The following is a 21,895-nucleotide window of genomic DNA, read 5'->3' on the forward strand; positions in this document are numbered from 1 at the left end:
CTTCTGCTTTAAAGAGCGCATAAGCAAAGGGTCAGGGAGAAACACAAAAGCGTGGGGTGCTCTCCGGCTGGAGCGACGCTGGGCTCACCTCTGGGGTTGAGGGGAAGGAGGGAAAAGAGTGAAAGGGGGTCTGAGACAGCGGCAAAGAGGCGGGAGGCGCGGGCCCGGCGGCAGGAGGCGCGGGACAGATCGGCGAGCAGCCCGGGCCAGGCCGGGCCCCGCGTCCCCGCGCCCACTAAGCCCCCCGCCCCGACCCCACGGGAAACGGCCCGTACCTGTCCGACCCGCCGGGATGCGCTGTGGAGCCCGGGTTGCCCGCCCCTCTCGCTGCGCCGCGTCCACCGCCCGCGAGCCAGGAAGCCGCTTTGGCCTGCGGCTTCCCGCCACCTCCGCCCGCTCCTTCTTCCAGGGACACGGCGAGCTGGCTGAAGGCGTAGAGGAGCGAGCAGAAGCCGCAGGCCAGGCACAGCACCACGATGCGCAGGTAGCGCCGCATCGCGCCGGCCCCGCACCTCCGCCGCCGCCGCCGCCGCCGCCGCCGCCGCCGCCGCGCCCGCCCGGGCGAACTGGAACCGAGGGAGCGGCACCGCGCAGCCGCGGGCGCAACAAGTTCCTCCTCCACCGCGGCCTCGCGCCCGCCCGCCTGCCCGCCCGCCTGCCCGCCCTCCACCTCCGCGAGCGCGCCGACAACCCGCCCCGAAGCGTGGACACCGCCTCCGCCGCCGCGGGCCCCTCCCCGGAGGGCGGGCAGCAGCCGGACGCGCCGGCGCACTGAGCGCGAGAGGGCTGGGTGCGCCGGCGGTGCGTTCCCCGCGCGCGGGGGTGCGAGACCCGCAGGATCCAGCGGGAACGCCGACCCGAGAGCCGGTAAATCCCGAGCCTGGGGCTCTGAACTGCAGAGGCGTATGGCGAAATGAACGGGGGCGTTGGAGGCAGCTGACTCAAATTCAAATGATGGTTCTTCGGCGTGGTAGTTTGTGACTTTGGGCAACCGACATTCTCTGATCATGTTTCTTCGACTCTAACATGGAAACAATATCCTCATCGTAGGGTGGTTGTAAAGATGGAATTGCTTAACGCACAAAAACGCCTTTCACTTAAAAGCACTTGATTAAGCCATTTTTCAGCTCCATCCTCCTCAGCCGGGACTTCCCCAACCTCTTAAGTTTTTATAAAACTGCACGAGCCATTTCACCCAGATATCTAATTACCTTGTTACGGTTGAGAAGGCTTACTTTGCCTCCCAAGGAGGCTGTAAGTACCTGTCAAAGTGAGGTCCTCCCTTTTACATCTTTTTGACCTTCCTCACAACTCATCATTTGCATGTCCAAAACAATTTCATATTCGCCCTAAAGAGCTTTCTCTTCAGCTTTCCATTTCTTCTCCCATTTCCTCAGCCATATTTCCACTCCATTCATTTACGGAACAGTTGCAGAACGTCACTGTGCCAAGCACTGTGTGACTTGGGGTGTGGGACAGGACACTGGGTACTTGTAGGTAAGTGCGATACAGTGATACAGACATTAGAATGTAAGCCTGTTAAGGTGTGGGCACACACACACCAAAAGGAGCAATCAGTTCTACCTATGGGTGTGATCAAGAGAAACTCCATAATAAACAGGCTCTTGTGTTGGGGGGGGGGGGGGGGGACGGACAACTGTGAGAAGTTTGATACCACCAGCTAAGTGAATGCAAGAGAGGATATGCTGAGCGATAAGACTAGAAATTGAAGGGGCCAGATATTTGAGTGCCTTGTCTTAGCTAGTATACCAAGGAGTTTAAACTTAATCTGGCAGACAATGGTGAACCATTGAAGGGTTTTTTAATTAGGACGTAACATGATCACACTTGCCTGTTAGGGAGCAGATTCTAGCTGCCCTGTGGAGGCTGGCCAAAAAGTGAGGGAAAGGAAGCTTTACACACACACACACACACACACACACACACACACACACACACACACAATTTCACGGAGAGAAATCATGCTGTTAAAACTGTTCATGTTGCACTTGGAGCTTTGAAGAGTTTAGCCATGAGAAGCAAGGTGGGAGAATACTATTTAATTTAGCCATTCTCCATTTGGAATTCCTACACCAAAAAAGTGCTGCCTCTGTAAATGTGAGAAAGTCACTAAACAAATTTAAGCCTCAGTTTCTTCACCTATAAGAATTAAATCTTGCCTTACCTGACCAAAAATAAAAAACTAGCATTTTATCAAGATGTGTGAATAGAATGAAAACATACACTTATTCATTCAATAAACATTTATTGAATATATTCTACATGCCAGACAAGAGGCTAGAGTGCACTGCCCTCAAAGGGGAGACAGGCAGGTAAAAAATGACAATATTAAGTTAATCCTTTCACTACACCTTGTAATTCTAAGAGAAAAACAATAAGGAGGTACAAAGATGGATAATAAAAGCATTTATAAGAATGGGAAATACTTTGAGAGGGAAAACTAAAGGATATGGTACCAGAAACTAGAGTGAGAGCTAGTACTCAGATAAAGGATGTTTAAAGAGATGCTAACTTCAACTGTTCTCTATTTCAACAAAGCAACTAAATGTAGTAAAAAATAAAGCATGATGTAATGACCCACAGATTGTTAAGATACTGGAATGGCAGTTTTCATTTCTGCAACAATTTATGGGAAGAGCATATCCAGAAAAATAATCAACCATTTATTTGACATCAGGTTTCTGGACCATATCATTTCTTTAGGTTCCTTTTAATCCTGTAATTAAAAAGGAAATTCTGTTGAAAAACTATACTCGTATAAGGCATACCAAAAATAGAAATGATTTTTTTGTTACCACACACTGTCTTAACTGGTTATCTTGGACTATAAGGAGCATGCCCTCCTGATCATTTTTAGGATTCACACGTTACATTTTCATATTCCTAAAATGAATTTTAAATTATTAAAAATTATATTTAAAATATTTTTGACATAAAAGATATTTTTTCATTTACTATGTATATGACATATTCCTAAATCTATTTTTTTCATCTCTAGACAACTGTCTTAATTCTCTAATGACAGGCTGGCTATATCCAAATTTTTAATCAGTTTTGATCTTCCCTTCTCCCTATCAAAAGGTAAATTTAGGCAAAGAAAATTTTTTTAAGTGGCAGTATCTGTTGTCTAAATTATGGAGATAAGAGATCTTTTCCATGATCTAGAAAACTCTCGGATTCAGAATAATCCAAATCTCAGGAATCATATATTCATAAAAGATTAATCTTAACTTTTCTTATAACTCCTAGTTCATGTTGGATATATAATAGATATTCAATTAATGAGTGATTTTATTTTTTCATGTCTTCTCTCTTTCTAGAGCAAATTTGGTGTCCTACTCAACATTTCCTTCCCACCTGTCTACCTTTGAGTGCTTCTTTAAAAAAATAAAACAACAAAAAAGACATCCTATTGGGAAAAAGGTAAATTCTATACATTTTCAGAGCAAAGTTTGAAAAACTTTTATATAACTTCTTTATAAAGGTCTATGCATAATCTAATTTAATCATTATAACATTTATATGAAGTAGAAGATATTTATTCTTTTCTAAAACAAGGAAGCTGAAATTCAGAGAAGTTCATTAACCACTAATAATGAAGATTCATAATTTGAATGGAAATATTTGTGGATCCAAAGTGCATGTTTGTTTTTTCCATTATACCATGCTATCTCACTATGAACAAATAAATGCTGAGTGATGCAAATTAAAAGCAAAAAGAAAAAAATCAATGTTATATGAAAACCTCTTAGACTAGTCTTGGGGGTGAAAACAAATAAAATTTACAATCAGAGAAATACAAGAATACAAGTCAGATTAGTTACAGAGCACAAAGAATCAGAAACTCAGACTAAAAATGAAAATTATTCTCTCCTCCAGTAGGCCTCCAGTGAAATTTCTCTATTTTCCACAGTCTATTTCCTAGAGACCTTATTGGACCAGAGGAAAAAGTTGGAAAATAATGCTGTTTGAACAAAAAGTATTTTAAATATTCATTCAGACCAGTAAATGTAGGGAAAGGGTTAGGTCAGGGATACAATGAAACAGTGAAGTGATTCTTTTCCTTCTCAAAAAACTCAACTATTGGTCACAAGATTAGAAAAAGTGGTAGTGGAAAACCAATGAGTGGGAACACCTTAGTTCCTATGCGATCCTAGCATACAGGTGGCATTTCCATCCACAGGGAGGGAGAGTATGGAGGCAGCATAGAGGGGAAGAGACGAAGGACTATCCTGTGGACCACATCTGTAATTCTCCCTGGATCAATCTTCAGGAACCTTCCATTCCCATTATTACAATAGAATATAATCTATTATTTTAAAATAAATGCTGTCAGTAAAATTAAAAGCTAGATTTGCAGGGAAATTTAGTCATGGGGAAAATTTAAATTAAAACACACATGCACAAATTCTCTAAAACCTGCCATCAGTCAAGGTCATGATTACAATATTAAGTTACAAGTCTCTCTCCTAACCCAGGTTACAAAAAAAAATTGAAGGCTGAGTGGGAATAACTAAGAATTCTGATACCATCTCACTTCAGAAATCCAGTGGAAGTCCAGTGCTTAAGTGAAAAATAAAATCAGCATTCTTGTTATCCATATTCTTTTCTATTCAGAAATCACATTACCAGAGAGTTCTACATTCTGTTTGATTTTTTTTTTTACATTTCTGTATATTCATAAAGGAAAAAAAAAATTTTGGCTCTAATTAAGTTAAAGTGTCCCTTAAATTATTTATGTTATCCTGTACTGGAAATGTAAATTGTTGTATTTAATCTTATTAAAGACTCAAAACTACTTTTTGGGCCTAAGGCCAGATCAATCTGCTCTTTTCTTCTGAGAACTCAGCCTACTTCCCTTCTTTTTTTTAAAATGCTTTCTTTGCCATTTTGTCCCCTAGGAGTCTTTTTTCCAAACTGGTTTTGAACTCTTCTTCAAAAGTAAACACAGGCTTATTTAATTGTTATTATTATGAATTAAAAGAGGGTAGTGAAAATAATACACATGAAAAAGTCTAAATAAATCTTGGTACCCAGTTTACTTTCTGAATTCTCTTGCTAAAAGAGTAAATGGAAATATGAAAACGGTATAGTAGCTTTCATTCAAACTTCCTATTTCCAGGTAGGTCAGCAACCTAAACCAAGGTGTAATCTCAAGACCTGCCAAACTCATATATTATTTCCACTCCTCGGGAATTCTAGTTGGAGAGGCACCATTTTACTGGCTCCTTGCCCCAAAAAGTTCCCATTGGGGCTTACTTATCCTCACACATTGAAATAAAGCAGTTTGAGCTTTTTAAAAAATATATTACTATTTAGCCTTATTGCAGAAGAGATTTGAGGAACTTTATAAAAACATAAGGAAAAACATTAAGTAGATAAAAAAGAATCTAGAAAAATATGAATAATCAGTTAGAATATAGACACACAAGCAATTGAGTCCTACATAATTATTAAAAGCCTGATTTTAATCTGAGATCTCTTACAACTAAAGCAAAAACTGATTAACAATTAATGATTTGCATTGTCCATAAGAAAAAGGCAAATTGATTTCTCAGGTGAAGTATAGCTTTTCCTGAAATAGGTCTAAATAAAATTTCTCACTTGGATTCTGAGTGACATAATGTTCCCTTGGTATCTTCACAGAAAGGCAATAGTAGACCTCCTTCAGCTGTTAATTTTTAAAAATTAGTGTAGAAAATTATCTCGCATTGCATGGTTTCAAGTTTTAAACTTTTGAAAAATGTAATGGTGCTGGCTGAAACTACTAGTGACACCCAATATTACAGCTATTGTAATATTGGGTGTCACTAGTATTGTAATATTGGGTGTCACTGGCTGCAGCTATCCAGATGAGATACTAACATTTTCAGTGTGAACTTGCAGTGGATACTAAGGCCAAGATGAATTTTCTAGAAACAAAAGGGTGACAAGCACACCCTCTTTGCTACTTCTGTATCTTACACATTTTTATTATGCAGTGATGGCATTGTAATTATTTACAGATCTCCAAGATGTGAGTCCCACATTTTTGTCTCCTTTGTAACCAAGCCCTAGCCCAGTGCCTGGCACACAAAATATACTCAATAAATGTTCAGAGTTGAGTAATACTGATTCTGGAAAACCTAGATCAGAAAAATACTGGAAGTATTACCACAGTGAAATAGCTACCACAGTCTACAACTCCTACTGGTTGGGTGTTGGTGGCAGGGACCCATGACCACCAGAAAATGATTCTGAATATGAAACATGTCCAAGAGCACTGAAACCTGTCAGAGCTCCACTTGATTTTTCCATAGAAGTACCTGGTCTTCTCATGACATTTCGTATGCTCCAGAGTTGGCCTATTCCATAAAGGCAGGAATATCTACACTGGCTAAACACACCACATTAAAAACGTTAACATTTAAATTACCAGGGCAAGTGATGATGTACATTCCGGAAAGTAAACTGTCCGCATTATTCAAGGTAAATACAGCTTTTTAAAATGCACTGGTTTTGAAGACTATTGTTCAAAAGTTATTACACATAGCTGCTGCCCTAATAAACAGTCTACTAAACACAACTGAAACTTGTTATGATTTATCATAGCATGTTTTTCAAATGTTCTGAGACAGACATGCTGAAAGCTCTATTTTCTCCCTTCCTAGTCATTCTTTTCTATCCAGATTGCATCACAATGACCCATTTTCTTATTTCTATTATATTTGCACTGTCTTTGTTTTTCCCCTTCTTCCCTCCTTTTTTTCCATTCCTGTCCTTGCTTGCCTTTGATACTAGTGGGGCTTATTTTTCATCAATGTCAATAGCTGGTTTAGGCATTCTCATCTGCTTTCACAAAATGATCAGTCACATCCTGTATTCTGTAACCTTTACTGTCTGCTCAGCTATTTTTGTCACTGATGGATTTTCTACATTTCAGTTTTCTACTTTCGTTGTTTCAGACAACTGAAGGTGCCCATGGTTAAAGAGGAAGGGCACCAGGGCTAATGAGTCAAAAGTATTATTTTGTGGTCATCCTTTTCTTACATACTCACTTTTCTGTTTTCACTTATTTTTCAAAGTACAGTTCCGAAATTGCTGGCAATGGCCCCGTTACTACATCAAGTCTTTAAAAGATCCCAGAAAAGAGGTAAGTTGCAGACCAAGAAAAGCAGCAGCTAAGTGGAAACGAAAACCCCTAGACCATTTGTTAGCTCAGTTGGTTAGAGCACGATGCTCGTAACACAGGGTTCTTGCCTGTTGGATCCTGCATGGGCCTCTGTGAGCTGCACCCTCCACAACTACATTAAAACAACTACTTGACTTGGAGCTGACACGTCCTGGAAAAACACACTTAAAAAAAAGTTAAAAAAAACACACTATACTCTTTTTAGGCAGTAAGGGTTTATGTCTAAAAGTAAGTTAATAAATATGCTATCAACTTAGAAAAGCTGAGGTTTTTCTTCCTTTATTGTTTTCAGTTAGTCTATCATCACTATAATCTTAGGAAAGCATTTAATAAAAATAAAACTTTTAAAGTAAGTCAACTTTCTACTGTGTAATACAAAAGGTTTTAAGAGTATGTATTCTTGTATGCCTCAAATTATATCTTCACTCGTATTTATATCAAAATAAGGTAATAAACTCTGAATAATTCTCTTTTTGTATGGAATTTGGTTAAAAGAACCCACTGCTAAAACCACAGGGTAAATTGATGAAACAGAGCTAAAAATGTACTGTAAACCCAGGCTCTGAATTCTTTTGCATATTTTAACATGAGGTGTAAGTATTTATGGGATTTGGGTCTCTTTCCTCTTTTGGAAGTTTGAGGTAGGATGAGATGAAGGCAGGTGAAGATAATTGTGATTAATGAAAGGATAACAAAATTCCAAATTAGCCAACTTGGTTCATTTCTCCTGTCACACAGTGCACACCATCAGGTTCTTTCATTATAGAAAGATGGCTGGTCTGGGATCAGAGCAAACATCTGATGCAGAAAATTCAGTGTACCCTCCAGAACACAATTCTTTTCAGTCATCCAAGAAGGCATGGAATGACTTTTGTTACCAAAAAAAAAAAAAAAAAAAAATTCGTAATGGGATTTTACCTATTAAGATAGTAAAAGCTCACCTTTACTGAGCATCTAGTATGTCAGGTAATTGTTAAGAACTTTATATGGATTGACATTTAATGCTCCCAACAATCCTACAAGTTAGATGATTATCATTACCCTGTTTAACAGATGGGAAGTGACCTTGAGCTATTTACTCAAACTCACTTAGTTTCTACAATAGGTATTCAAATGCCAGACACCAGCTAGCACTCTTTAATTTCCATGCTATACTATCTCCCCACCAATACAGAAAGATGACTATGTCCCATTCAGGTAAAATCCCATCTTCCGTCAGATTTTTCTCTCTTATGCAGTCCATTTAAAACACATCCTGAAAGTATTTAATCATCATCAGAAGACCCAGTACCTCCAAAGCACAGATTTGACTTAAAACTTAGATTATGTTCCCTATTACTATTATTTGTAATTTTTACTATGTCTAAAAATGAGTATATAAAAAAACATTTGAAACATAAAAAACCCAGAGAATAAAATAAGACAAAAGACTGCATGTTTTAAAAGAACATAACCAGTTAGTTGGGGTTCCATTTAAAGTATCTTATAATAAAAACAAATTTTAATTTTTCACTTAACAACACTATAAAGAATGAGGTATATAAATGTTTTAATCACAGACTTTTACTATATGCAATTAACTGTATTTCACAACTAGCATCTTACAAAAAAGACAGTACCATTGTGCCTGTAAAAAGTACTGCAATTAAACAGAAAATTACATTACCACGTGAAACCACCAAATATCACAACTGTCAGGGTCCATAATTTTTTTCTTCAAATGCTATCATGATGTCTTTATGTGATATGTTGTATCCAAGTTATGTTTTTGAACTTCATTTATATTGCAGAAGTCTCCTACAGGTAGCTATATATTAAGCAAATGGGTAAGAGAAAGCAGGAAACCCTAGGAGAATTTAAGAAGTACTGTGTGGTTTCTAGGTTAGATTTTTAAATATAACATAAAACACTTTATTAGTTGTAAACAAAAATGCAAAATCTGTAGTCATAAAAATATTTTATTCGTAACTTTACATAATAGTAAGTGGGGCTGTAAATACTTTTTATACTTCAGAATATTGATAAATGCATAAACTGGAAGTTGTGTCTGAAAATAGGGCACTATGATTTTCATAAGAATTGTTACATTTAATAAGAGGCCAATTAAACTGATTTAAAATTAGTTATTTCCCACTTCTGTGCAACAGTTCCCATTTCTGTATTAATTAGATTCATACTTCTATGACCCTGGGTAAGTTTGGGGCAAGGAAACAGTGATAAAACTATTAAGTTAAAGCTTTTCCAAAAATTGCAGCTTTTGAAACATGGCAGGTTTCTTTTATCTTCTGCTTTTTCCAAATGCTTATAATTATTTTAATTTTAATTTTTTATATAATACAGAAAATACCAGTGTTCTATGACAATAGCACTAAACCTGAATTATAAAGCTAAATAATCAGTTTTATTGTTTACTAGTCTGATAGTAAACATTACAATAAATGAATATTTTGAAAGTTAAGCAAAAAAACAAACAAACAAAAAAAAACAAACAGATAAAACCAGAAACATAACTCAGGAACAATAATTTAGTAAAATGTGTCAAAAACATTGGCAACGGTTCATACAAATTCTTTATTTAATAACAATTTTCCTATTTAACCACACCAAGTACCAGCAGGTGTATTTAAGAAGATAACCATTTAAGAAAATCCTGTTGCAGCAATATTTGATTAAGTTGATCTTTGACTTGTATACATATAACTATTTGTTTCACAATTCTCAAATAATACATATTTAGGCAGCTTGCACTATGTTATAAAAATTTAAATTCGTTACATGCCAATAGTAGAGAATTCAAGAATTATGTGTTAGAATTCACTAAACTAAAAGTGAAAATAGACTTACCAATAACACTGCATAATGAATAATTCAACCACATTTTCATGGCACCTTTAACTGTGAAGACCAAAATGTTAAAGTCTGGAAATGTTTGATAGGCATAGATTGCAATAAAATCTAACAAATTCTAACAAATTTCTATTTTATGTAAAACACAAATTATGAATTGTACATGAATATGTTTGTCATGAAAATGTGGTACTTGGCATAATCTGTGTATTTGCATGATTATGACAGAAGTGACTAAGAAATTGGAGAAAATAAACTTTAATGCGATTCTCCATTCAATGATGAGGCTTCTCCTCTGGGTGAAGATGACCTGGACATTCCCTTCTCTGTGTTATCAGAGCTAGAGCCACTCTGACAGTGCTGATCTGCAGAAGCAGCGCTAGATGCAGGCGGTGACTTCGTTTTCTCCTTAAAGTCTGTAATAATGACTGTCAGATCTCCAACGGTCACTTCCAAATGCTGAGCACTACTCCGATCCACATTTTTCAATCTTGGCCTAAACACAAAACATGATAAAATTTTAAACTAGCTCTTCTGTCTACCTGTGCCTTTAATGAATAATACTTTCTGTGCCTATAATGAATAATAAATTAGGTAAAAATAACAAAATGAATACATCTATGTTTAAAGCTCTAGATCAGGGGTGTCCAAACTGCAGCCCGTGGGCCAACTGCAGCCCGCAATCCATTGTTAATTGGCCCGCAGCAAATTCCAAAAACATATTTAGTTTAAATAAACCAGGCGAGGCAATACGTACTTCACCTCGAGTGAGTGGCCCAGCTGTTTGTGTATTTTACCGCATATGGCCCTTGGTAAAAAACGTTGAAAAAAGTTTGGGCACCCCTGCTCTAGATTCATGTGTAACTAGCCACAAAAATATCATTAAATGTTTCAAATCTTTAACATTAATCAAACCAATCACTCATGAATCTTCTTCAACATCACAAAAAAAACTGTGATACTCTGGAAGTAATGGTCTCTGAATTGTGCTTTTATAGTTTTACCATAATTTACAGATAATCAATTTTATTAAAATAAATGGTTTAGAACAACAATGACATAGTTATATCACAGAGGAAACTGGTAACAGCTTTGGTTGAGTTATATGCAGGGCTGTTACTCCACTGATGTGCAGATAAGGGCATCTGTTTTGCATGGACCCATGACTATTTTGACTGATTAAAGCCCATGCAATTATCTGTGAATATTGTGAATATCACTCCTGGCTTTATGAATGAAAAATAAATAGCTCAAACACAAACGTCTTTGAATCTAGTTTAAAAAAATTAAAAAAGGCATCCTTACATTTAAATTTATATTTGTAGCCTCTGTCTTTAATTTCTAATATACCTTTCAAACTCAGAAAAACAATTTCATACTTTATAATAAAGGAGATGAATGATGAAATCTTTTACTTCCACTTTGTATAAGTGTATCAAAGTTAAAAGAGAATATTAAATGGTTAATTTTATTATTTCCAAAGTGCCATGAAACACTCTTCAAATTTACCTGGTTTTCTTATGACTGTTCTTTTTGCTAGTTGTTTCCTTTTCACTTTTTTCTTTTTCTACTTTATCTTTTTTCTCTTTCTTTGACTGTGTAGGGGGCACAAACTGCTGAGTAACCTGCTGTGCAACCAACTGGGAGACAGGTCGAGGTTTCCTGTGTGCATGTTAAAAAGAAAGGTTGTTTTTTATTATTATAACTTAAAATGTATATTCTTTATGATAGAGTATCTCAAATTATGAGAATAGATATATAACTTTCAAGTATAAAAATTCCTGTGTAACATAATTCAGATGTGCAATTTAATAAATATATACACACATACATTGTCTTTCCTATCCAACAAAAATATAACTATAATAGTTAAAAGTTATAGCCCAAGATATAGTCAAACCATTAGAATATAACTATTACATAAATCAACATGAAATTAAAAATGTGTATCAAACTAAATGTTCATAGGGAAGTACACATATAAACATAAATTTTAAAAATTAAACTTGCAAGTTTACACTGAAATAACACTTAAATATATCCCTCCTCCCTCAGAGAAGGAAGGAATAACCATTTGTGTCAATGGCTATTTGTTTTTTCCTTTAAAATATTTCATTTATTCACTTAATACTTGCTCTGTCCTTATTGCTCAAATCGTTGAGTTTCCTTATGTCCCTAAGCCACAATCTCACCATGCTTTTTTGACCTTGGAGATCTGCCCAGTCCTTTGAGACGTGCCTACTTACTCACTTATTCATTTAAAAAATATTTATTGAGAAGCTACTGTAGGAATTGCGAGATATCTGAAATGTTACCTGGCTTCAACCTTTGGTGCCAGTACAAGCTACCACTCTATTGGCTCAGTGTCAAGGATCCCTCGAGCTTGATGGTAGAACTTGGGCAACTAAAGTGAAGATTCAAAGTAAGTAGTCTCTAAGTTCTTAAAATCAGACAGAGAAAGAAGACTGAGGAGGGAAGATAAAAATACATTTTAACAGATGGTCTATAAACAACAATAATTTTATTGCCTGGAAAATCCTGACCCTATTTTGGTCAGTAGTGTTGAGTTATTAAAAAATCTTTTTTTGTTGTTCTTCTAGAGCAACAGAAAATAGAAATCAATGAGAAAATACTGCACAATCTATGATTCAAATCTGCAAGGAAGAATCCTTTGAAGGAAGAAATAGGAAATACAGTATGTAAAAGCGATTTCAGTAGATGGAAAATGAACTTTGTTTAGAACTTAAAGAATCTGAAGTACAGGAAGGATATACAGGAAAGATGTCCAATACACAACTTAAAAAGTAGGATTGACAAAGAAATCCGGGCTAATGATGTAGATCGAGAGTCACACAAATGAGGGGGTCAAATATATGGTGATGGAAGGAGAACTGACGCTGGATGGTGAACACATAATGTGATATACAGATGATGTATTATAGAATTGTACACTTGAAACCTATGTAGTTTTGTTGACTGTTGTCACCCCAATATTTTAAGAAAAGTTACACAAATGAAAGTGATATTGAAAGCATGGTAATTAATGGCTGAGCTTATTCAAGAAACGAACTTTTAAAAAAAAGGATTAAAGGAGTGGTTCTCAAATTTAAGGTACAAAAGGATTACCTACAGGAATAGGAGGGCTTAGCCCTAACTCCAGTGTTTCTGATTCAGTGACTATTGTATCACTCCTGGCTTTATGAGTGGAAAAAAAAAAAAAAAAAAAAGCTCAAACACAAATGTCTTAATCTAGTTTTAAAAAAAGGGCATCCTTACATTTAAGCTTATATTTGTAGCCTCTGTTTTTAATTTATAACATACCTTTCAAACTTAGAAAAACAATTTCATACTTTATAATAAAGGAGATGAATGATGAAATCTTTTACTTCCACTTTGTATAAGTGTATCGAAGTTAAAAGAGAAATATTAAATGGTTAGTTTCATTATTTCAGAAGTGCCATTAAACACTCTTCAGATTTATCTGGGGGTGAAGCCCAATAATTTGCTTTTCTAACTAGTTTCCAAGTTATGCTGATGCCTCTGGTCCAGCCACCACATTTGTGAAAAAGCTGGAAGAAGTGCAACATACTGGTACTACTTCAGCATAAAGTTTGAGAAGGAGAGCAGGGAGTGGCAGAGAAATTAAAAAAAGCAAGGTTAGACAGATAGGAAGACACCTGATAACGAAAAGCTAAAGCTAAGGAGTCTGATTTACTCTTAAAAGATGGGCGATCACTAAAGAAATTCAAATACAAATTTTACAAAGATTACTGGCAACAGTCTTAAGAGGAAAGGTACTACAGAGGCAGGGAAACTGTTAAGAAGCCACTTTAATAAATCAGGCAAAAATAAAAAGGGCTTGAACTAAGGAAGCAGCAGTGGAGTTATTTAAGACAGTGAAGAAGCAGAATCAAGGGGACATGGTGACCAATCAGATGTGTCTTTCTCACTTCTCAACCAACAGATAATCCTTTAGCAAAATATACAGAACTTGCCCTCGTGTAGCCAACATTCTGTGGGGGAATCAAACAAAAAATAAACAGTCTTAGATGTTGATAAATGCTATGAAAACAATAAGTAAGGAACACAGGCAATGTTGGGGAAGGAGTTGCAGTTTTCGAGTTTTGTTTCCTCTTCTAGAATATAAAATCCATAAAAAAGGAGCTGATATTAGCTTTCTGTACCACTGTATATAACTAGTGCCTAGCATAGTCCTGAAAAAATACTAGACATTTAATATTTGTTGAAGAATGAGTGAATGGCAAATAGGGTTAATGAGGAAGGAAGTTTTTTTTAAGAAAAGGAGTACAGTAATGTCTCTAAGCCTACTCATTGGCCAGGATCAACCACCCTCTACACAGAAGTAAAAAAGTAATGAAAAAGTAAGAGCAGCAATAATTAATTTCTTTTAATTATGTCGGATTATGGAAAGAAAGAAAGCTCAAAGGTGTGACACAGTTGAGAAAAATGTGTTTCGAGCTGTGCCTAGTGAACAGTGAGTCACCTAAAATTGAGTCACTCCAAGATATAAAATGCAATTGAGGTGCAGTTATCATTTAGTCTCCAAGGTATTATGGATCTCTAAATCTATTCCTTCCACGAAAAATGAAGGTTCGACAACTTCCTTTATTACATTTTGTGCTGTTGCTCCCTCCACCTCAATTTAATGCAAAATAAATTATGAAAATGTTAATGAATTAAATTGAATTACAATAAAACTGCAAACAGTAAAACAGATTTACATTCTTTTGACCTAGAATAAAATCCTGAAGTTTCAAGCAATCAATAATTTATGTTGTTTATTTAACAGTCATTGTTACTAACTTAAGATGTCTTTTTTTAATGTTATCTTTAAATAAAATTGAGTATTTTTCTAGGTTTTTCTGGATTCATTAATGACCTCAGTACCCCAATGCTGTTTTTTCCGTAAGATCTAAATACCTCAATCGTGGACACTCTGATCATGATATTTTCAGAAATATAACTATTGTGCTGTGGTTGGGTACGAAGTATTTTTATAACATGATCAAGCACTCCCCACCCATCTAGGATTTGTCTCTATGTACCATTCCATTTTATGACACTGCCTCATGTCTCAATCCTGCTTTTATGTGAGAAAGGGATAATCCTAATTCCCCAATTTCATGAATGTTATAATACAACTGTTGCCAAGTCTTTATCATATTTAACAAGTTTTATGTCTCCAGTATCTTCCTAGAATCATTTTCCCTTTTTATATGGCCCATATAAAATATGGTCCATTAATCTGAAAATAAAAGCTTATTAGTAAAGCATGATTTGCTTCATAAAACCATGAGGTTGAGTTAAATATAAATAATTTATTTCTAAGAGTTATGAATCTAGAATTCTTAAACTGTCAGTGGTGTTAAACTGTCAGTGGTAAGAACAAAATACTCAACAAATGTCCACTCTCCCACAAGGCAAAACCAACACATAAAGAACAGTTGGTCGAGCTGGTCAGGTGAGAGACAAGCTGGAGAACTACCACATCAAACTGCAAATGGAGTAGTAGTAATAAGGATCTATTCTATGGCGTAGGCAGGGGAGTGGAATTGAAGCAGTGAATCTGTTGACATTTCAGGATAATACAACCTAATGTGCACCTGAATAAGAGGGATAAAGAACTCCCCCCAAATGGGAGTAAAACTGAAAGAAATGGAAAAACAGTGCTGTGGACTGAATGTTTGTGCCCCACCCCCACCAATTCATATGTTGAAATCAATCCTATCCCCCAAGGTTATGGCAGTAGAAGTGGGGCCTTTGGAGGTGATTGGGTCATGCAGGTGGAGCCCTCGTGAATGGGATTAGTGCCCTTAGAAAAGAGGCCCCAGGGAGATCCCTCGCCCATTCTGCCCTGTGAGGACACAGCGAGAAAATGGCTGTCAATGAGGAAGTGTGTCTTCATCAGACACTGAATCTGCCAATGCCTTGATCTTGGACTTCCCAGCCTCCAGAACTGTGAGAAACAAATTACCGTTTTTTATATCCCACCCAGTCTATGGTATTTTTGTTATAGCTGTTCAAAGGGACTAAGACACGCAGTTGCAGGAAGCCAAGAACAGGACTACTCTAAACAAGAGGGACTGATGAACTTGGTATTGGTCATGAGGGCAAACGGAAATGCAAAACTAGTGGTCTGATAAGCAACTACGCAATCTTTGTACCTATTGTTTGTTGATTTCATTTTTTAATCACTAAATTTTCTATAGTAGTTCTCTTATGCCTTAAGAAAAAATGTTATTTATTTCTGTTCTTGATAGTTGTATCTCTTTCTCTTTTTATCCTAGACTTGCCTAAATGTGTACTATTCCATTATTTTATTCTTATTTCAATGATGGTTGATTTGCACTTCAAGATTGTAACTTTGCTCCTCTGTTGTAGGATTATTTGATCTGGTTCAACTTTAGGGGAAAAGGAGCACGAGATATAAATATACTTATATACATATAGTCAGATTATTAATATAAAGTTTTCTGCTGCTCTCTAGGGGCTAAATGAGCTGTAAAGATCCTTCACTGAAGATAAGGGAACATCCCTTATGATGATCTTTTCATCATGTCATAAAATGACTCTTCTTCACCGTGCCCTATTAAGAAGAAAGCCCTCCCATCTCCACGGAGCGTAAGAGTTTAACTGTGATCCCTTTTGTATTTACTGAGAAAAATAAGGAGGATAGCAGGAAGTTTGAGAAGTGGGAGACAGTTAACTCAGGAAATAAGGGGAAGGGTATCATTTAATAACGTATGCCTTTTTATGTTCAGTGGTTTAAATCCGTGGTTTTGACAACACACCTACAATGCCAAAAACTCTGTGATTAGGAGAACAAAAGGATCACCTAATTAGTAAAATAAGTGCTATCTATCCATATTCCAACGGCACTCTACTGTCATCTTCTTACATATGTTATGATTAGGCTATAATTTGTGTAATACCATATTCAAAAATTTGGGAATCCCTATGTGTTTCTACATATACTTCATAAATAGCCCAAATAGACAGTAAAGTTTGGCAGGTCTGTTGATGTACTGTAACGTAAGAAAAAGGGGAACATTTCAACAACTATTTAATGGATATTTACTATTCATCAGAATAAAATATTTTTAGGAGTTGTCTGACATCCCATGGGGGCAGGAGGCTGGTACATGTTGACTTATATGCCGTTTCTAACTGTGTGTCTGCCCTCCAATCCCACCATCCCCCAACACAAATTCTATGTGCTAATTATAAGAAAAATGTTATAAGCTTGACCATCCTCATCACAATTTTGCTTTGTCAAATTGGACAGGAAAAACAAATGAACAAACAAGCTATAAAATAATTACTGGTTCTTTTCTAATAGAGGCAGCATTACAGCTCAGAAGCAATCTGCTTCATGATAAAATTACGGTAAATCGAAGCAATTTAATAAATCTCAATGAGTAAAAAAGGCTGAACTAATAAACCTAAATCTGTTGTGAGTCTGTTGATACATTATCAACAAAAGACCAAAAATCTAACCAAGGAAGTTTTTAAAAGCACCCACCCTGTTTGACAATGTACTACACACTTATACTGTCAGGTACTAGGTAAAGTGCTGGAGATTCACCATAAACAAGACAGACATAGTCCATGTCCTCAGAGTTTACTTAGCAGATGATGCAGACACCATACGAAAGTAAACTAATTAAATAAAAGTAAATTTTGTTAAAAGCACTAAACGGGGAAAAAAAGGTGTGCTGTCATACAGAAAACAGAGGACTTATTATACACAGGGTGAAAAGAACTTTAGTTCACGTTTAAATCATCAGTATACTGGGAAAAATAGCCATCACCATGGACCTCCTTTTAAAATATACCAGGGGTGCCAAAGAAAATGTATACAAGTGGACACCTTGGTCAACGTTGCTCAAGCAGTAGTTCGCCATAATTAGAAGTGTCTGGATGCTGATGGTAACCACTTTGAGCACCTCTTGTAATTGCAGAAGTCAAACGTGACTTGTATTCATCTTTTGTTATTGGTATATATTGAGTATTACAATTTTAATACCGTTTTCCTTTCTTAAAATGTGTACACATTTTTTTGGCACCCTCTGTATGTTAAGTCATTTTATAATTTACAGAAGAAATAAAAGAACAATAAATATTAAAATTTTTAGTAACACTTTAAGACATACTAAGCCCAAATTTTTATTCCGTAACATGATTTTGAAGGTATATAGACCTAAATTGGCAAAGTTTTTTTTTTTTTTTTTAATGTAACTAATTCCTCATCAGCTCTTAGGCCTAATCCCAGGAACACCGATTTCCTGATTTCAATACATCTCTGATAGATTTTGGCTCATCTTTACTTCTACTTCTTTTTACACTTATATTGTCCATACACATTTTTCTTTGAAAACCTTGAAAGCTTTTTCTGAAAAGAGGACAGCCATTTTCTTTGCTCCAAAATTACCATTTTCATTTTTTGAGTAGGTATGCATACCTATCCTCCAGTGTCTATCCACTATGAATTATATCAAGTAAATTTTGGTATCAAATATCATAGAAGATGAAAAAACACCATCACATGTCCTTATAGCAAAACAAGATGGTTCAGGTTCATTGTTGCAAAATATTGCATGATAAAATCCTTTATGTTGAATGACTACTCATGTGAGAAACCGTATTTTCTTTTTGTCCTTAAAAGTACATTGTAGGGCCGGCCCGGTGGCTCAGGTGGTTAGAGCTCCATGCTCCTAACTCCGAAGGCTGCCGGTTCGATTCCCACATGGGCCAGTGGGCTCTCAACCACAGGTTGCCAGTTCAATTCCTCGCGTCTCACAGGGATGGTGGGCAGCGCACCCTGCAACTAAAATTGAACACGGCACCTTGAGCTGAGCTGCCGCTGAGCTCCCGGATGGCTCAGTTGATTGGAGCACGTCCTCTCAACCATAAGTTTGCCAGTTCGACTCCCGCAAGGGATGGTGGGCTGCGCCCCCTGCAACTAGCAATGGCAACTGGACCTGGAGCTGAGCTGCGCCCTCCACAACTAAGACTGAAAGGACAACAACTTGAAACTGAATGGCACCCTCCACAACCAAGATTGAAAGGACAACAACTTGACTTGGAAAAAAAAAAGTCCTGGAAGTACACACTGTTCCCCAATAAAGTCCTGTTCCCCTTAAAGTCCTGTTCCCCTTCCCCAATAAAATCTTAAAAGAAAAAAAAAAGTACATTGTACAGGTAATGATCCTTTCACTTTTGTGAAAAAGTTATCTAGCATATTGTCATTTGAAGACTCAGTCAGAGAGCTCTAACACCATGCAGTGTACCAAGGATTAACAAGCATGAAGGCATGGAAATTACTCCATGTCATTTCCTGGTTTTCTCCTCCCCAGGCCTTCAGAGGAACATTCTATAACCTGGCCTGCACAAAGACTCTTCCCCTTCCAGGCTTTCTGAGGTAAATGTTACTTGACAGATCAGTTTTTGAGATTTTGTGACAGAGAATCAGAAGGAAAGGATGTTAGAAAGAAACTGCTAAAAGAGGTTTTGTTTTGTTGTGGGGGTTGGAGAGGTTTTGAGAAATGTAGCTTGGAGCAAAACTATTATGTGAGGGCAGAGGTGGAAGAGGGAAAATAATGACTAAAAAATGTTGCTGGGGCTACATGTCTTTTTTCACAGTGTTTGAGGGAATATAAATAAAGAATTTGCTACTTTAATTTGAGATTGCAAAAAAAGAATGAATTAATCTGAAAAATAAGTTAATCAGCTTTAGTGGTCTTCTGTGCATGTTAATATTTGGCGCATAGAACATATTTATGTAATGTGTTATTTTATTTTTTAAATGGTTAATATTTTAAAAAGAAATGTGCATCGAATATTTGTGGAACCCTTGCAGCACCTCTGCAGAATCATGGTCTTCTACACTCCTCTGTAATGCTATCAATCCTTTCATGTTCTAGCTCCCCACTAACTGCACTCTAAGGCCTACATGGGAAAAGATCACATCTTACGTATTTTTGTATCCCCACGTATCAGATGCTCAATAAATATCTCAAAGTTAATGATCATTATAAATACAAATTAAATATAATGTGTTAAAAACTATTAATCAATCACATGAACACTGATTTGATTAGGTGCCAACTTCCAGGGACTCATTTTCCAGGAAAAAAATTTCTGATGCCATCTTGCTTTTGAGCCATTTATTTCTTTTCCATAAAAATGGAATGAAGGGTTTAATGTACATGTCTGCTTTCTATAAAAATTTATTATTGAATCATATTATAAGAGTCCTTTCTAAGTGGTTTTCCCCATTTCCAAATAATGAAATTGTCCTCTATGCTAATACCAACACTGACTTATCAGCAAAATTCAAACATTACCTATAGTAAGGATACTCAAATGTTTTTGTTATTGTTTTTGCAGCAAAATCATGCTAAAAAAAATCTTACAAGCAATCTCAATATATAAAACTGAAACACTGATTTCCATATATGTATGAAGTTGATCTGGGGACTCCTGAGCCCCCGTGTGCTCAGCGCTCGTCCTCGAACCTCCCAGTTATCCCTGAGGTGTGGCTGTGAGGAACATAATGTGAGGAATATAATGAGAAAACTGAGATCCAATGTATTCGCACTATACCAAGTAAATTTACACCTCAGGTTCACTGCACTCTTTCTTCTTGATACTTGCTTAAGTGTACTTATAGAATGCAAGGAACAATGTGCTTCACCATTTCAAGAATCTATGCAGAGTATTCTGAAGAGTCTTTACTCGAAGATCTATATATATATATATTTGTCAACATCAAACACTTCTACAGAAGCCCAGAACACAATTTTCCCTAAACTCCTGGGAGGTGGCAGCAGGGGAGACCTGATTCCCTGGCAGCTACTAAGATAGTCCTTGGGAAGCACAGACAAAATAGATGAATACATCTGCTATAAAAACTAGGTTAGAGTGTTCAGCAATTAAGTCTGAAAAAATCCCTCAAATCATTAAACATCATCACAGTTCACTTAATTTGAAAGACCAAGGTCATTCTCTAGAGCTACAAACAGGTCATCCTCAACTTTTCCTTCCTCTTAGCCAAATAAACATTGAGTCCTTTCCATTTGTCTTCCATATGATTGGAACGATTCCCTGTTACCATTCCCATGAACCCCATTCTAGCCTAACCCAACAGCAGCTTCCTATATTACCTATTTGACTCCCTGCCTTCTCCCCTCCAATCCAAGATTACTCTTCATGACATTCATTCATTTAACAAATATTCATGAAACACTCACTGTTCAAATCACTGTTCCAAGCAAACGTTGAGGATAGAGCACTGAACAAAACTTACTTTTATTGCATGCCATTTTATTATGGATTGACCTTAATTCTTACCTCAGAGAAAATAGACGCTATTCAATTAAAATTTCCACAAACTCCATCTGTGATCATATACTCTAACTTCCCTATCCACATTCCTATTTAAAGCCATACCTCTACCTGCCCACTGGGTCTCTTCTCCAAGATACCACTCTTGTTATGGATCTCCCCTTCTCTCCTGCTCCAATAGTATTTCCTTCTCTAACAGGTTATTCCTGTCAGGATACAAACACATAAAGTAGTTCTTACCTTAAAAAAACAAAACAAAACAAAACAAAACAAAAAAAACCCTTCCCTATGTCCACATCCCTTTCTAGCAACTGCACCATTTCTCTGTTCTATTTTCCACTATAAGCATCAAATGATTTGTCCATACTTACTCTCCACACTTCTTTTTTCCATTCTCTCATGGGCTCACCTCACTCAGGCTTTTTTCCTTACTATTTACCAAAATTCTTTCAAGGTCACCAACAATCTGTCATATCCATTGATTGGTCA

At 36.7% G+C, this 21,895-nt stretch overlaps 2 protein-coding genes and 1 long non-coding RNA gene across 9 annotated transcripts in view; 1 reads left to right on the forward strand and 2 right to left on the reverse strand.

The window, feature by feature from the left end:
* The window catches only part of GXYLT1 (glucoside xylosyltransferase 1), a 40,720-nt gene extending 40,118 nt beyond the window's left edge, over positions 1-602 (reverse strand). For both annotated transcript variants that reach the window (XM_019748443.3, XM_019748442.3), the window contains exon 1: positions 276-602. In XM_019748443.3, coding sequence (XP_019604002.1) covers positions 276-496 — 221 coding nt within the window. In that variant the 5' untranslated portion in view covers positions 497-602. The remainder of the gene's footprint in view (positions 1-275) is intronic.
* A 241-nt stretch (positions 603-843) lies between these two features.
* On the forward strand, positions 844-20,127 carry LOC141570111 (uncharacterized). The gene is made up of 5 exons (XR_012494010.2): positions 844-977; positions 3,342-3,444; positions 7,086-7,153; positions 16,548-16,681; positions 18,726-20,127. It is a non-coding gene; the product is annotated as an uncharacterized LOC141570111 (long non-coding RNA).
* YAF2 (YY1 associated factor 2) overlaps positions 9,133-21,895 on the reverse strand; it is a 69,773-nt gene continuing 57,010 nt past the window's right edge. For 3 of the 6 annotated variants that reach the window (XM_074325829.2, XM_074325828.2, XM_074325830.2), the window contains 2 exons: positions 11,549-11,701; positions 9,133-10,535 (listed from right to left, as the gene is read on the reverse strand). In XM_074325829.2, coding sequence (XP_074181930.1) covers positions 10,298-10,535; positions 11,549-11,701 — 391 coding nt within the window. In that variant the 3' untranslated portion in view covers positions 9,133-10,297. Of the gene's footprint in view, positions 10,536-11,548; positions 11,702-21,895 lie in introns of those variants that run through there. The other 3 variants (XR_012494008.2, XR_016021444.1, XR_012494009.2) reach the window with 2 other exon arrangements.

This window comes from Rhinolophus sinicus, chromosome 1, assembly GCF_057876585.1.
Source record: "Rhinolophus sinicus isolate RSI-liver-muscle chromosome 1, RSI-T2T, whole genome shotgun sequence".
Lineage (NCBI taxonomy): Eukaryota > Metazoa > Chordata > Mammalia > Chiroptera > Rhinolophidae > Rhinolophus > Rhinolophus sinicus.